This window comes from Carcharhinus amblyrhynchos, chromosome 16 (genome assembly GCF_965287045.1).
Source record: "Carcharhinus amblyrhynchos chromosome 16, sCarAmb.v2.hapA, whole genome shotgun sequence".
Taxonomy (NCBI): Eukaryota; Metazoa; Chordata; class Chondrichthyes; order Carcharhiniformes; family Carcharhinidae; genus Carcharhinus; species Carcharhinus amblyrhynchos.
The window spans coordinates 4,786,680-4,803,423 of NC_137339.1; the positions used below are offsets into that span (position 1 = coordinate 4,786,680).

General features: G+C 47.3%; 1 protein-coding gene across 1 annotated transcript in view; it reads right to left on the minus strand.

Annotated features, from left to right (window-relative positions):
- Window positions 1-250: 250 nt before the first annotated feature.
- raly (RALY heterogeneous nuclear ribonucleoprotein) overlaps window positions 251-16,744 on the minus strand; it is a 108,450-nt gene continuing 91,956 nt past the window's right edge. The window contains exons 7-9 of the mRNA XM_080204602.1: window positions 10,715-10,878; window positions 3,216-3,260; window positions 251-1,673 (exon numbers count right to left, since the gene is read on the minus strand). Of these exons, the coding sequence (XP_080060728.1) occupies window positions 3,219-3,260; window positions 10,715-10,878 (206 nt within the window). The 3' untranslated portion in view covers window positions 251-1,673; window positions 3,216-3,218. The remainder of the gene's footprint in view (window positions 1,674-3,215; window positions 3,261-10,714; window positions 10,879-16,744) is intronic.

Consider the following 16,744-nt stretch of genomic DNA (forward strand, 5'->3'; position numbering starts at 1 on the left):
TGAGTTCATTTATTTGGTTGGTATTGAAAGATATCCATAATTCCCCGTGGTGAGTTGCCTTCTTGATGTGCTGTAGTCCATATGTTGCAGTTAAGAAGGAAGTTCTATTGGACCTAGCAGCAATGAAGGGTGGGTGACAGGTTTCTAAGTTAGGACAGAGTTTATCATTCCTTACAAGAGCCTGAGCAACTTGAGAAACCTGGCAATTAGTCTGAAGTGGATTCTGTTCTGTCAATCAATGGTCAATTAGTTCTCCTGATTGTTGCCATACCAATCACAGTTTAATTTTCTGCTTCTTTTTAACACTGAAGAATGCTTCAAAGGAAATAAAATACTGCCAGTTTAAAAAAGTAAGAATCAATTCACAAATCACAGTAGATTAACATTCAACTTATTCAGAACAATGGCAGGAGTTGAAAGGACAAAAAGTAGAAAACAAAAAGACAGTTCAGATAAACAGGTCTGAAGAGAAACATGGCTGTTGCGATTTTTAGTGTGGAGCACGAGGTTTCACTTGCAACTCCCGACTCTGTTAACTTGCTGAAACCTCGGAGATTCTCCACAGAAAGAAAGGAAATATTAGACAGTGACTTCTTGCAGCAGTTCCTCCAGTTTGATCAGCTGGAATTAGGGTTGCCAACCCTCCAGGATTGCCCTGGAGTCTCCAGGAATTGACAGGTAACCACCAGGATGCTCATAGTGAGCAACATCCCAGAGAAAAAAACATTTTTTTTCCTCATTTTATTTTGGTTACTTGTTCATTGCAAAAGGATTTGGGACCGGGAGTCAAATGGGCTGTTTGACTGAATCCAACTGGATGATTTTTTTGTAAGAGATTGTTTGTTCTCCAGTTGACTTGGAGATGAGGTCCTTGGTGGCCAGTGACGCAAGGGTGAGGATGGGCAAGTTGGAAGTCAGTCACGTGATGACACTTCCAGGAACCCATCCAATCAGAGTTGGCAACCCGAAGGGGGAGTGTGTGCCAGCATCCAGTCATTCAGTGATCCTGCTGGGATGTGATTCCTGGGAATGGGAGGGCGGGATGATTCTGAATTCATTTAAACTGAAAATAAATAAAAGAAGAAAATGGTCTCAGTGTTGTTGAGAGTGTGGGTGGTCCATTCTGTTCAAGCTTCCTGAACACTCAGCTGGCAGTGAGTGTCTGGGGAGGACAATGTTAGATGGGACTGATGACATTTGTTCATGGGTGAGACGGTTTACACTGAGTCCCAGCAGAGAAGGGAATAAACTGGGAGAATGGTTTTGTTTTACAAAGTATGCGACATAGATATGTAATATTCTCACGTGGGATGAAAGTCGACAACAACTTTTGTACATTTCAAGAAGACGGGAGCAATGAAGTACGATCTGATATTTGTCACAAAACCCAGACAGTCTTGCTGTGGTAATCCATTATCAGTCCTGCTCACGGTATGTGGTGTTTTTTTGTAGCAACTTCTGTGGCATACCAGCAGGGTTTTTTAACCTTCCTGTAATGACATAAGATCAGATGCCTAAATGTTTTACAGATGTCTCCTCCTCCTCTTGGTGTAGTTGAGCTGAAGATAACGATGGCCCCCTGTTGCTTTTCTTTAAATGATGTGTTGAGCTCCTCAGTTGGTTTCATGTTGCCTCCCCATTACACGGCCCGCTAGAAACCACTCGCTTGCAACCTGTAAAGTAGAAGGAGAAATGGCAAGGCAATATGTCAACACTGCCCAGAGAGGCTCCCTGAGCACAATGGGGCATGGGAAATGCCGTTAAATATATTAACTGTGGCAATTTAATGAATGATTTATTCTCAGAGTTTTGAGCAAATGACAATGCAGGGATGCTCTAATCTGCCTTCTCCAAGCTGAACCTGTTTTTCTGACACTACTTTTGCAATCTAATACAGTTAATATTCCAGATTTTTTTTCAGTCCCTTAATATAGAACATAGAACATAGAACACTACAGCACAAACAGGCCCTTCGGCCCACGAGTTGCGCCGATCACATCAACACCTACCAATCTATAGACCTATCTATAACCCTCAATCCCATTAAACCCCATATACTCATCCAGAAGTCTTTTAAAAGACCCCAGCGAGTTCGCCTCCACCACCACTGACGGCAGCCGATTTCATTCACTCACCACCCTCTGAGTGAAAAACTTACCCCTAACATCACTTCTGTACTTTCCTCCCCGCACCTTAAATCTGTGTCCTCTCGTAGCAACCATTTCAACCCGGGGAAATAGCCTCTGAGAATCCACCCTATCTATTCCTCATATAACCGTGTACATCTCATTACGATTGCCGCTCAGATCCCTCCTTCCTGCTGAATAACCCAAATCTCTCTCCTCTCCTTAAAACCCATCGCCCTGAGAGTGGAGATCAGCTGAGCAATGCTTCTCTACTCTGACTCCAACACTTGAACAGTGCCCTAGCGTGGGATATGGGATACACAGGACAGAGTGTAACTTTTGTGATCCACAATTGAGTCACAAACTTTTCACTGTTTTGACAATGGATTATCATTGTATCAGTTTTCCTGCTGCATGTGAGGACTGAAGGTCGACTGTCAGATTTACTAACTGCCTAGACCGCTTTCCACTTCATCCAATAATGGTCTTCAACTCAGAGGATCCTTCACTTTTTGCTTCCTTTGTGCTGTGCTTGATATTTGGTTACACTGAGCTTCATCGCCCATTTTTTAGACCATCCACACAGGTTGTAGCAGTGTATAGGACAGACTATTTATTATTATTAAAGACAACCAACCTCTCCCACCAGCTGCCAGCTAGCCAGAAGGTCTGCAGCACAGCAGCCTCGGTAATGGGTTCAGTTTGCTGTGGCCCATGGAGACTCTGTTTAAATAAACTCCTTACTTTAAAATAGACTGCTCTAAATTCCTGGCCTGGTCCATCACTAACTCTGCCAGTACTCATCCCACAATCTTATTTCTGAAGATCCTGTGGAACAGGAATGTGGGGGACATGAGGGAGCTGGCAGGGGCTGGGTATGTGGGTGTATATATGGGTATATGGGTGTGTATATGGATATATGGGTGGGTGTTTTGGGTGTATATAGGTATATGAGTGGGTATATGGGTGGTGCTCCCAATGCACAATCTTCAGCTGCTAGTTGCTGACTAGAAGCACACACACTATTTACTCAGTGAGAATGATTATGAAACACTCGTCACAGCAAATCACGTAAAGCAAATAGAATACCTTTTATTCTAATGTTCCTTCTGTTTCCACTCTGTGATTGGTCTCCTACAGAGAAGGGAAATATTTTAACATTAGTGATACCAATGTTCAGTGAGTCATAGAATCCCTACAGTGCAGAAGGAGGCCATTCAGCCCATTAAGTCTGTACCGCCTCTCCACAAGCACATCTTACCCAGGCCCACCACCTGCCCTATTCCTGTAACCCCATGTCTTTAGCCTAATAATCCCCCAAACCTAAACATCTCAGGACACTAAGGGGCCATTTAGCATGGCCAATCCATCAAACCTGCCCATCTTTGGAGTGTGGGAGGAAACCGGAGCACACCCACGCAGACACGAGGAGAACGTGCAGATTCCACACAGACTGACCCAAGCTGGGAATCGAACCCGGGTCACCGGCACTGCGAGGCAGCAGTGCTAACCACTGTGGATGGGGATGTTCGTTCTCTAGAATTGAAGAACAGGGTCATTTTCTCAGGTATCCTGTGGCCGGTGCTTGTCCCTCACCCAACATCAAACCAATTATGTACATCTTTTCAATCACTCTACCGCGTGTGGGATCTTGCTATGTCTAAATTAGTCGCTGCAGTTCCTAAATTACGAAGCAATTACATTTTGTATGACCCAAAACATTAATGCTGTTTCTCTCCCTGTGGTGCCGCCAAACCTGCTGAGTCTCTCCAGCAATTTCTATCCTTATTTCAGATTTCCAGCATCCGCAGTGTTTTCCTTTATAGATATTGTAATATGTGTGAGCTTGTGGCACAATAGTAGCGCGTCTGACTTTAGATCAGAAGGTTACGTGCTCAAATCGTATCAGGTTTCCAAGGTTTATTTTATGGGTGTCACGTTAGCACAGTGGTTAGCACTGCTGTGTCACCGCGCCAGGGACCCAGGTTGGATTCCCAGTTTGGGTCACTGTCTGTGCGGACTTTCACCTTCTCCCCGTGTCTGTGTGAGTTTCCTCCGGGTGCTCCAGTTTCCTCCCTCGCTGTGCCTGAACAGGTGCCGGTATGGCGACTGGGGGGGTGGGGGGGGGGGGGGGGGAGGTTTCACAGTAACTTCATTGTAGCGTTAAGGTGAGCCAACTTGTGACACTAATAAGTAAACATTAAACTTTTTATAGTCATTATACATATATGTACATATGTTTATGTGCATGAGTGCATGTTTACACGTGTGTGTGTTTGTGTGCGTGTGTATAAGGGTGTGTGTGCAGGTGGGTGTATGTACGGGTGGGTGTGTGTGCAGGCACGCGGGTGAATGTGCGGGTGGGAGACAGATTATTGAGGATGGGGATCTGGCAATGTCACTGCAACTTCAGATCGAATCAGATGAAGGTGAATTTTTGCTGAGATTCCGACAATAACCCACAGTTAAAATGAATCAAAATCAGATTCTGTGTTCACCTCATTACAACACAGTGCAGGCAAGTGGTTTCATGTCTAAATGAGATTTTTATCAGCCAGAAAATGGCACAAAATTAAACATAAAAAGCCAGGCTTAACATTACATTCTGCACTCTCCTTTCCTTCTCTATGTATGGTATACTTTGTCTGTATAGCGCGCAAAAAACAATACTTTCACTGAATGCTAATTACATGTGACGATAATTAAATAAAATCAATGGTTCAGAAATCAAACAACTCAATCATAGAATGAAATACTAATGATAATACTGCACTCTAACTGACACCCGTTAGATTGGAATCAGGCCAACAGGTTCAACAAGAAATTACTCAATGAAGCGATCATATTGGTGGGTAACCGAGGAGGTGATACAGGGACTAGCCTTGGATGACTGAGATACTCTCACTGAGAAACTGTGGGTACAAGTCTTACCGCAGAGATTTAACACATAATCCAGGCTAACACTGCCAGTGCAGTACTGAGGGACTGTTGCACTGTCAACGCTCTAACCTTTGATGAGACATTAAACCAGCCACCGTGGACTCTCTCAAGTGGTTGTAAAAGATCTTGTGGTATTACAGTGAAGAGGGCAGCAGGCTCACCCCAAGGTCCTGGACAGTGTGACTAAGAGAGATTATTGGGTTACTGTCTGTGGGAGCTTGCTGTGCACTAATTCACAGCTGAGTTTCCTCCAGTGAGTTTTGTATTTGGCGAGCACCAACCTCAGGGTCTCCCAGTACAGTCAATTCAATACTTATGGCACATAGTCACTGTGCAAGATCCCACAAACAGCACCGTGATAATGATCAAGTTATTCTTTTGTGTTTGTTGGCTGAGAATCAAATCCTGGTTCAGAATATCTGCTGGAACTCAGAAGAACATAAGAAATAGGAGCAGGAGTAGGCCATCTAGCCCTTCGAGCCTGCCCCGCCATTCAATAAGATCATGGCTGATCTGTCGTGGCTCAGTTCCACATTCCCGCCCTCTCCCCATAACCCTTAATCCCCTCTCTTAATCCCCATCCTTTCCTTTGGATCTTTTATATTCCACTCGAGAGTGCAGACATGGCCAGGGACTTACCATGTCAACCAAAAGACCCATTTGGAAAGGCACCTCTGACAGTGCGGCACTCCCTCAGTAAAGACTCTCGCCAGCCTGGATTTTGTGCTGATGTTTCTGGATGGGGTTTGAATCCACGACCTTGTGACTCGTAGATGATAGGCTGGCATCCACTGGGCACAGGCAACGGCTGAGGAACAGGGCTGGGCTCAGCACTGACACCTCAACACAATGGAAATGGCTGCCAAAATGCACTGCCAAGACTCTCACAGACTGGGTTTAATGGTCAAGGAAGTTGTGTTTGTAAAGTGGTCAGGTAGCTTGAGCCTTCAATTGGGGTAAATGTTTCCAACACGTGCCAATGGCAGGCAGCTGGAGTGGGAGAGATTCCTGATCAGATGTGATGGATAGAATGTGGGGGGGGGGGCTCTACCATCACTGTCCAGAACGCAACGTGTGCTGCCCCCATGGTTTGGCTCAGTTGGCTGGATTGTGGATCAGATCAGTGCCGAGAGCTTAGGGTTCAGTTCCCGTTCAGGCTGGGGTGGATTCGGCACCTGCCTCCTTGGTGAAGATGGTGGTGTTGTGGATTGGATCTGACTTCAGGCAGAGAACTCAAATGGAAGACATTAGAGGGGATCAAATCAAACAAAGTGTGATCATGTTAAACTCAAATCTTGCTTCGACCACACTCGGAATATTGTCTCCATAAACATGAGACAGGCCGTAATAAATCCAATCAAGAATTCAGGTGAAACCTCTACACCAGGGAGTGATGAGAATGTGGAACTCACTCCCACGAGGAGTGGTCGAAGTGAATACTATACATAAATTTATGGGCAAACTAGCAAAGGGGGAGAAAGGAACAGAAAGAAAGGCTGGAGAGGAGTGGGTGGGGGTTTGTTTGGAGCAGAAACACTGATATGGGTGAAAATTATGTGTAAGCTGCCTTTCTCTTTCTGCCTTTAGATTTGTGTCCAGAAATTGTGATTGATTCACTCATTGGAAGCTAAACACCCTGTCTAAAGTTGTCTGTTTCTTATTAATATACAGGGAGCACTGTACTTTGTTCACTTTCTCCATCAGTACAGTTTGAAAACAAGTTTAAACATTTCCACACCGAACAAAACCTTCTCTTCAGCCAAAGTATGATCAATAGCTGCAATTTAACAGAGAACACAAAACCAAACAAGGCTCGAGCAAAACAAGTTTCTTCAATCTTGTTCAGTCCCTCTGGAGGCGAGATCTCGCACACATGCAAACACATTTTTCAGCTGAGATTCACTCCAGTGCAGACACTGACCAGTGTAGATCCACTGTGAAAGGCCCAGTCATTCTGGATAAATCTCAGGGTGTCAGTCACAAAGACAAAATACAGGGACAATCTTTCATAGGCTGTTGGATTTGTTAATTTAATTCACTTTCTCAAATACCCATTGACCACTGCTGATACACCAGTAATCATTCAGATCTATTACTGCTCTCTGAAACCACTTTGAGTTAGAGTTTACACCACTCTTGTGGATCCCTGCTATACTGATCCAAAAGATCAGAGAATTCCGGGTGTCAGTGACTGACCGGAACCTTTACTTCTGATTCGAGGTTCAATTCACCTGGATCAGACCCTGCCCTTAAACCTTCTCAGCTCTTTTCCAGACTCAAAATTGACAGTTCTGCCCATGTCTGCGTAGGTTTCCTCCCACAGTCCAAAGATGTGCAGGTTAGGTGACAGCATTCTTTCTGGTTGTATCACAGTTTGGTATGGGCTCCTGCTCTGTCCATGACCACAAAGAACTACAAAGGGTCGTGAATGTAGCCCAGTCCATCACACAAACCAGCCTCCATCCACTGACTCTGTCTACACTTCCCGCTGTCTCGGGAGGGCAGCCAGCATAATTAAAGACCCAGTTCTGAGCCCACTGCTCTCAGTTTAGCCTCATAAATATTAAAGTTTCTGTACATCAACAACATATTTAAATTACTATGAAACTGACTAGTGTGCATCCAGGGAATGATTCAATGGTTCAATCAAGTTTTTTTAAGTAAAGTTCAAGTGAACTTATTAAAATCTTGGTGGAAGTTTTAACCATTTTAATAAAACTGCACATAGATTCCAGATTTCAAAGGGCCTGTATACAGGTCCTTAGTTATGCTGCTGCTTTCCAGAGGCAGCAGGAAGTGTAAGGAGTCAATGGATGGGAGGCTGGTTTGCGTGATGGATTGGGCTACGTTCACGAATTGTAGTTTTCTGAGGTCTTGGGCAGAGCAGGAGCCCATACCAAGCTGTGATACAACCAGAAAGAATGCTTCCATCTAACCTGCACATCTTTGGAGTGTGGGAAGAAACTGGAGCATCTGGAGGAAACCCACACAGACATGGGGAGAATGCGCAAACTCCACACAGACAGTGAGCCACGGCTGGAATCGAACCGGGGTCTCCAGCGCAAGGGGCAGCAGAGCTAACCACCGAACCACCCAATTGAGGGAGCAACGAGATTCAGAGGAAAAAAAGGACTGGGGGAGTTAGAGGAGGGGATACGAAAAGGAGTGGGGAATTTGTTTGGATATGTTAAAGGGATGATAAGGGATATTTTGGTCAGATGTAGTGATTGTCTGGAATAAAGACGTAGCAATGCCATTCAAGGGCATTTGTAACCAAGAGGGCAAAAATAAGGCCCAAGGTATACTTGCTTTGCTGAGCCAAGGCATTGAGTTTAAGAGCAGGGAGGTTATGTTGGATCTGTATAAAATGTTGGTTAGGCCACAGCTAGAATATTGTGTCCAGTTCTGGACTCCACATTACAGAAGGCGTGTGATAGCATTGGAAAGGCTGCAGAGGAGATTTACCATAGACAGGGTAGACAGGGAAGAAACATCCCCTTTGGTGGAGGGATCAATGATTTGATTTGTTGTCACATGTATAATTGTAGTGAAAAGTTATTTTTATTCATTCATGGGACATGGGCATCGTTGGCTGGGCCAGTATTTATTGCCCATCCCTAGTTACCCGGGGGCAGTTGAGAATCAACCACATTGCTGAGACTCTGGAGTCACAAGTAGGCCAGGCCAGGCTAAGACGGCAGATTCCCTTCCCTAAAGGACATTAGTGAACCAGATGGGTTTTTACAAAAATCAACAATGGTTTCATGGTCACCAGTGGATTCTTAATTCCAGACTTTTTCTGCTGAGTTCGGATTCCACCATTTGTCGTGGTGGGATTCGAACCCTAGTCCCGGAAGTGTTGGCTGAGTTTCTGGATTAATTGTCGAGCGATGTTGCCACCAGGTCATTGCCTCCCCGTTTCTTGTGCGCTGTACAGACATATAAAAGGAAAGGAGAGAAGCAGAATACAACCACAGCTCGGGTGTAGAGAAAGATCAACTCAATACACGTCTGATAGCAGCAGGAAAGAAGCTGTTCTTGAGTCGGTTGGTGTGTGATCTCAGACTCCAACACTGACTCTGAGTAATCTTTGAAGAGACATTACTGAGGGAGTGCCGCACTGTCAGAGGGTCAGTGCTCAGGGAGTGCCACACTGTCAGAAGGTCAGTGCTGAGGGAGTGCCGCACTGTCAGAGGGTCAGTGCTGAGGGAGCGCCGCACTGTCAGAGGGTCAGTGCTGAGGGAGTGCCGCACTGTCAGAGGGTCAGTGCTGAGGGAGCCCCGCACTGTCAGAGGGTCAGTGCTGAGGGAGTGCCGCACTGTCAGAGGGTCAGTGCTGAGGGAGTGCCGCACTGTCAGAAGGTCAGTGCTGAGGGAGCGCCGCACTGTCAGAGGGTCAGTGCTGAGAGAGTGCCGCACTGTCAGAGGGTCAGTGCTGAGGGAGCGCCGCACTGTCAGAGGGTCAGTGCTCAGGGAGTGCCACACTGTCAGAAGGTCAGTGCTGAGAGAGTGCCGCACTGTCAGAGGGTCAGTGCTGAGGGAGTGCCGCACTGTCAGAGGGTCAGTGCTGAGGGAGTGCCGCACTGTCAGAAGGTCAGTGCTGAGAGAGTGCCGCACTGTCAGAGGGTGAGTGCTGAGGGAGTGCCGCACTGTCAGAGGGTCAGTGCTGAGGGAGTGCCGCACTGTCAGAGGGTCAGTGCTGAGGGAGTGCCGCACTGTCAGAGGGTCAGTGCTGAGGGAGCCCCGCACTGTCAGAGGGTCAGTGCTGAGGGAGTGCCGCACTGTCAGAGGGTCAGTGCTGAGGGAGTGCCGCACTGTCAGAGGGTCAGTGCTGAGGGAGTGCCGCACTGTCAGGGGGTCAGTGCTGAGGGAGTGCCGCACTGTCAGAGGGTCAGTGCTGAGGGAGTGCCGCACTGTCAAAGGGTCAGTGCTGAGGGAGTGCCGCACTGTCAGAGGGTCAGTACTGAGGGAGTGCCGCACTGTCAGAGGGTCAGTACTGAGGGAGTGCCGCACTGTCAGAGGGTCAGTGCCGAGGGAGCCCCGCACTGTCACAGGGTCAGTGCTGAAGGAGTGCCGCACTGTCAGAGGGTCAGTGCTGAGGGAGTGCCGCACTGTCAGAGGGTCAGTGCTGAGGGAGTGCCGCACTGTCAGAGGGTCAGTACTGAGGGAGTGCCGCACTGTCAGAGGGTCAGTGCTGAGGGAGTGCCGCACTGTCAGAGGGTCAGTGCTGAAGGAGTGCCGCACTGTCAGAGGGTCAGTACTGAGGGAGTGCCGCACTGTCAGAGGGTCAGTACTGAGGGAGTGCCGCACTGTCAGAGGGTCAGTGCTGAGGGAGTGCCGCACTGTCAGAGGGTCAGTACTGAGGGAGTGCCGCACTGTCAGAGGGTCAGTAGTGTTACACACTGAGCCACGGCTGACAGTTGAACTGATATGTTGGGAATGTTGGATAAACAAAAAAGGAAGTTAATTTGAGCAATGATATAATTAATATCGAGAACTCTGAGTGAAGGGAGGTGGATATCTTTGGTTTTCACTGTCTGAATTTACTAAATTATTACAATTCAAAGCAACCCTGAAAATGTCACCCCTAGTTGCTGTGAACAATTGGCCTTTTATTCTTCAGACTATTGCTCATGTTTCCGGTCTCACCATTTCATCCTCGCACTCATTATCTTCAACTGCTTCACCCTGTTCCAGTTCATCACAGTCCACCTCCTCTCCCAGAGCCTCCTCTGTCACCGTATCAGCAGTCTCTGAAGCAGAGTCTGCGTGGGAAAGTTCAGTCCTGGTCTCATCCACCTTTTTCCTGGGCTCTGTGGAAAAATCCATTAAACTTTCAAAAACCAAAGGAGAACTTGCTTAAACATCACAAAATTCACATCTGCAAGGCCACCTATCATGTTCCAGAGGTAATCTAATCGATGTTTGACAGATGCACACAACAGCACAAATCTCAGGAAAGTGTTTTTTTATTCATTCCTGGGACATGGGCATCGCTGGCTGGTCGGTATTTATTACCCATCTCTAGTTGCCCTTGGAGGGCAGTTGAGAGTCAACCACATTGTTGTGGCTCAGGAGTCCATGTAGGCCAGACCAGGTAAGGACAGCAGATTTCCCTCCTTAAAGGACATTGGTGAACTAGATGGGTTTTTTCGACAATGGTTTCATGGTCATCAGTAGATTCTTAATTCCTGTTTTCTTTTATAAGTGAATTCAAATTCCACCATCTGCTTTGGTGAGATTCGAACCCAGGTCCCCAGAACATGACTGAATTTCTGGATTAATAGTCTCGCGATAATACCACTAGGTCATCACCACCAACCCCCCCGCCATGTGGTCACATCATCAGTTTTGGTGTAGGGTAAAGGAATGTTGGAAAAACACAGAGAATTCTCACTTCATTTTTGACAGGTGCCACTGAAGCATTTTCACACATTGAACAGGTTTGTCTCCCAGCAAAGGAAAGATGGTTCACGTCTCACTTCACCTGAAAACCAGAGGCTGAATGATGACCTAATAGAGGTGTTTAAAATTGGGAGTGGTTTTGAGAGAGTGGATACAGAATGTTCACTCTTGTGGTGAAGAGCAGAACTGTAGGTGACAATATCAGACAGTCATTGAGAAATCCAACTGGGGATTCAGGAGAAAGCACTTTACGGTTTGGATACATTTCACAGGAGGCTGGACAGTCTCACGAGGGAGGAAGGAAATAGTGCGTGATGATGGGAGATTTTAAATTTGCCTGAAAAGAGTGACCTGGGGACGGGTGGGGAGGGAGGTTCTCCAGACCTGTCAGTGATCGCAATGGTTTGGAGGATTGGGAGTTGGCGAGAGAGCAGGATTTCCCTGTGCTGAGTGCAGCATGACCCTCCCAGCCTTGCTGCCCTGATCGGGTTCCAGGACAGAGTGGGCAGGAAGTGTATTCATATTCAAACACACACATTTACACACAGTTAGTGGGCTCGCAGTGTGAGTAAAGTAGCTCTCGCTACCCACTCACCTCCCCAGTGGGATCTGCACTGGGTGCCCGTTGGTACAAGATCACAAACAAGGACCCGCTGTGTTGGAACCTGAGGGTCGATGAAGCATCACTGACCCCTCAGCAATGAGAGGCAGTCCCACCCTCCCCCACCAAGGGGGCTTGAGGGAGTCGGTCCAAAGGCCATTCGTCCCTCTGCAGCTGCCAGTCTGTCCCTCTAGGACCCTGGGGGTTGGATAGGTTTAGCCTGGGGGTGGGGGGGGAAAAGGGGTGCAAGGCCCCTCTCCATCAGGATGGAGGTCTTTTAGCTGGACTGTCCCTTCCAGCCCTGGTAGACCTGAAGATCATCCCTGGCATGGTGATTTCAGGCAGCTTTGTGATCAACTTCTGCATTGCTGCCTGTCAGCAAGTAAATTCTGAAGCGGCCAGTGACCTTTAACCTCCATGGCCCCCTGGTCACCTGGCAGGATTTTAAATCATTGCAGCACTCCATTCTGCAGCAGAGATTTCCCTTTCTCTCTGTCAGAAGCTGCAGGTGTGAGTGTACCCCTTTGAAGTCCTCTGACTGACAGGAGATATTAGTTTCACCGGGTGGGGGTTCCAGTCTGCTCAGCTGTACACTCAACCCCAGTGTACGCACTCAGCTTTGAGCTGAAGTTGCTGTGGTTTCTCAGCCAGTTCAAATCATTGAAACCCTCTCCATTGCACTCAAAGGGCGGAATTTTACCAGCATGTCCACCCAAGGTTTGTATGATCCAGCCTGAGGCCAACAGAGAATGCTGTTCCCCGGAATCGGGGCAGCCATGCCGGTAAAATTCCAGCCAAAATCTTTGATCTGCAACAAATTGAACTGCAATAAAAGATCTAGTTTCTGATCAAGGGTTTTCCGTCAGCCTCCCACTATCTGTGTTTACTTTGATTTCCCTATACAGTTGACTGAACTTCATAAGAACATAAGAAATAGGAGCAGGAGGAGGCCATCTAGCCCTTCGAGCCTGCCCCGCCATTCAATAAGATCACGGCTGATCTGTCGTGGCTCAGTTCCACTTTCCCACCCTCTCCCCATAACCCTTAATCCCCTCTCTTATCAAAAACCCATCAACCCGCGTCTTAAAAATATTTAGCGAGGTAGCCTCCACCACTTCAACGGGCAGAGAATTCCAGAGATTCACCACCCTTTGAGTGAAGAAGTTCCTCCTCAACTCTGTTCTAAACCGCCTCCCCTTTATCTTGAGGCTGTGCCCCCTAGTCCTACTGTCCTTTCTGAGCGGGAAGAGTCTCTCCACCTCTATCCTATCCATCCCATTCATCATCTTATATGTCTCAATGAGATCTCCCCTCATTCTTCTAAACTCTAACAAGTACAAGCCTAGTTTATTCAGCCTCTCCTCATAGCTCAACCCCCTCAACTCTGGTATCAGCCTAGTAAACCCCCTCTGCACTCCCTCCAAGGCCAAAATATCCTTGCGTAAGTGCGGCGCCCAAAACTGCACACAGTACTCCAGCTGCGGCCTCACCAATGCCCTATATAGCCGCAGCAAGACCTCCCTACTTTTATATTCAATCCCCCTCGCTATGAAGGCCAGCATCCCATTCGCCTTCCTGACCACCTGCTGCACCTGCAAGCTGGGTTTTTGTGACTCATGCACAAGGACCCCGAGGTCCGTCTGCACCGTCGCCTGCTGCAGTTTTTCGCCACGTAAGTAATAGTCCTTCCTACCATTATTCCTACCAAAGTGGACCACCTCGCACTTACCAACATTAAATTCCATTTGCCAGTTCCTGGCCCATTCGCCCAGCCTATCTAGATCCTTCTGCAGACTCTCCACACCCTCCGCGCAATTTGCCGTTCCACCAATCTTGGTGTCATCAGCAAATTTCGACACCATACACTCGGTTCCCTCCTCCAGATCATCTATATAAATGGTAAATAGCTGAGGCCCCAGCACTGACCCCTGGGGCACCCCACTAGTCACCAACCGCCAATCCGAATAGCACCCATTGACCCCCACTCTCTGCCTCCTATTTGACAACCAATCCTCTATCCACGCTAACACCCTACCCCCAACTCCATGCCCCCTTACCTTCTGCAATAACCTCTTGTGAGGTACCTTGTCAAACGCCTTCTGCAAATCAAGAAAGACCACATTCACCGGCTCTCCTCTATCCACCGCCCTAGACACATCCTCATAGAACTCCAGTAAATTTGTCAGACACGACTTCCCCTTAACGAAACTGTGCTGCATCTGCTCTATCAAGCAATTCCTCTCAAGATAGAACATAGAACATAGAACATAGAACATTACAGCGCAGAACAGGCCCTTCGGCCCACGATGTTGCGCCGACCAGTTACAAAAACAATGACCCACTAGCCTATACCAATCCCATTTCGTCCATAAACCTATCCAGAGATCTCTTAAACGCCCCCAAACTAGACGCATTTACAACTGCAGCAGGCAGGGCATTCCAATCCCTCACCACCCGCTGGGTAAAGAACCTACCCCTGACATCCGTCCTGTAGCTACCCCCCCTTAATTTAAAGCCATGCCCCCTCGTGCTAGCTTTCTCCATCCGAGGAAAAAGGCTATCACTATCCACCCTATCTAAACCTCTAATCATCTTATATGTTTCAATAAGATCCCCTCTTAGCCGCCTTCTTTCCAACGAAAACAACCCTAGATCCCTCAGTCTCTCCTCATAGGACCTCCCCTCCATACCAGGCAACATCCTAGTAAACCTCCTCTGCACCCTCTCCAACGCCTCCACATCCTTCTTGTAATGCGGGGACCAGAACTGCACACAGTACTCCAAGTGCAGCCGCACTAGAGTAGTGTACAGTTGCAACATTACACTGCGACTCCTAAATTCAATCCCCCTACCAATAAACGCCAAGACACCGTACGCCTTCTTGACAACCTTATCTACTTGATTCCCAACTTTCAGGGATCTATGTACACACACACCTAGATCCCTCTGTTCATCCACACTATTCAAAGTCCTCCCGTTAGCCCTATACTCGACACATCTGTTGCTCCTACCAAAGTGAATTACCTCACACTTCTCCGCATTAAATTCCATCCGCCACCTCTCGGCCCAGCTCTGCAACCTATCTAAGTCTCCCTGCAGACCCTTCCTCACAATCTACCACACCTCCAACTTTGGTGTCATCAGCAAATTTACTAATCCACCCAACTATACCCTCATCCAGATCATTAATAAAAATTACAAACAACAGTGGCCCCAAAACAGATCCCTGAGGCACACCACTCGTAACTGCACTCCATGATGAATATTTACCATCCACCACCACCCTCTGTCTCCTATCTGATAGCCAATTCCTGATCCAACTTCCTAGATTACCCACAATCCCATACATCTGCATTTTCTGCAGAAGCCTACCATGGTGAACCTTATCGAACGCCTTACTAAAATCCATGTATACCACGTCAACTGCCTTACCCCCATCCACCTCTTTGGTCACCTTCTCAAAAAACTCAATAAGGTTAGTAAGGCACGACCTACCCGCTACAAAACCATGCTGACTATTTCTAATCAATTCATTACACTCCAAATAACTATAAATCCTATCCCTAATAATTTTTTCTAAAACCTTGCCCACAACAGAAGTAAGACTCACCGGTCTATAATTCCCGGCAAAGTCTCTGTTCCCCTTCTTAAACAATGGGACAACATTCGCTATCCTCCAATCCTCCGGGACTACACCAGAGACCAATGACGACCTGAAGATCTGAGCCAGAGGCTCTGCAATCACCTCTCTAGCCTCCCAGAGAATCCTAGGGTAGATCCCATCCGGACCAGGGGACTTATCTATTTTCAGCCCCTCAAGAATTTCCAGCACATCCTCTTTATCAACCGTAATACTGTCTATTTTACCCCCTGCAACCCAATGTCCTCCTCAGCTATATTCATGTCCCCCTGCGTGAACACCGAAGAGAAATATTGGTTCAATACTTCTCCAATCTCCTCCGGTTCCACACACAACTTCCCCCTGCTGTCTGTAACTGGCCCTAATCTTGCCCTGACCAACCTTCTGTTCTTGACATACCTATAGAACGCCTTAGGATTCTCCTTAATCCTATCAGCCAAAGTCTTCTCATGTCCTCTTTTAGCCCTTCTCAACTCACTCTTCAACTCCCTCCTAGCCAATCTAAAGCTTTCTAGTGCACTATCTGAGCCCTCCAATCTCATCCGAACATAAGCCTCCTTTTTCTTTTTAACCATCGACTCAACTCTTTTAGTGCACCACGGTTCCCTAGATCTACCAAATCCACCATGCCTGACAGGGACATACCTATCAAGGACTCGCAGTAGCTGCTCCTTGAAAAAACTCCACATTTCAGACGTTCCCAGTCCCTGTAATCCCCTAATCCAATCCATGCTTCCTAATTCACTCCTGATAGCCTCATAATCGCCCTTACCCCAGCTAAAATTGCTGACCCGAGGTTCATGCCTATCTCTTCCCATCACTAAGGTGAACGTAACCGAATTGTGGTCACTATCACCAAAATGCACACCAACTTCCAAGTCTAGCACCTGGTCTGGCTCATTTCCCAGCACCAAATCCAATATAGCCTCACCTCTAGTTGGCCTGTCTACATACTGAGACAAAAAACCTTCCTGCACGCTTTGTACAAACACTGACCCCTCTAGCGAGCTAGAACTATAGCAACTCCAATCAA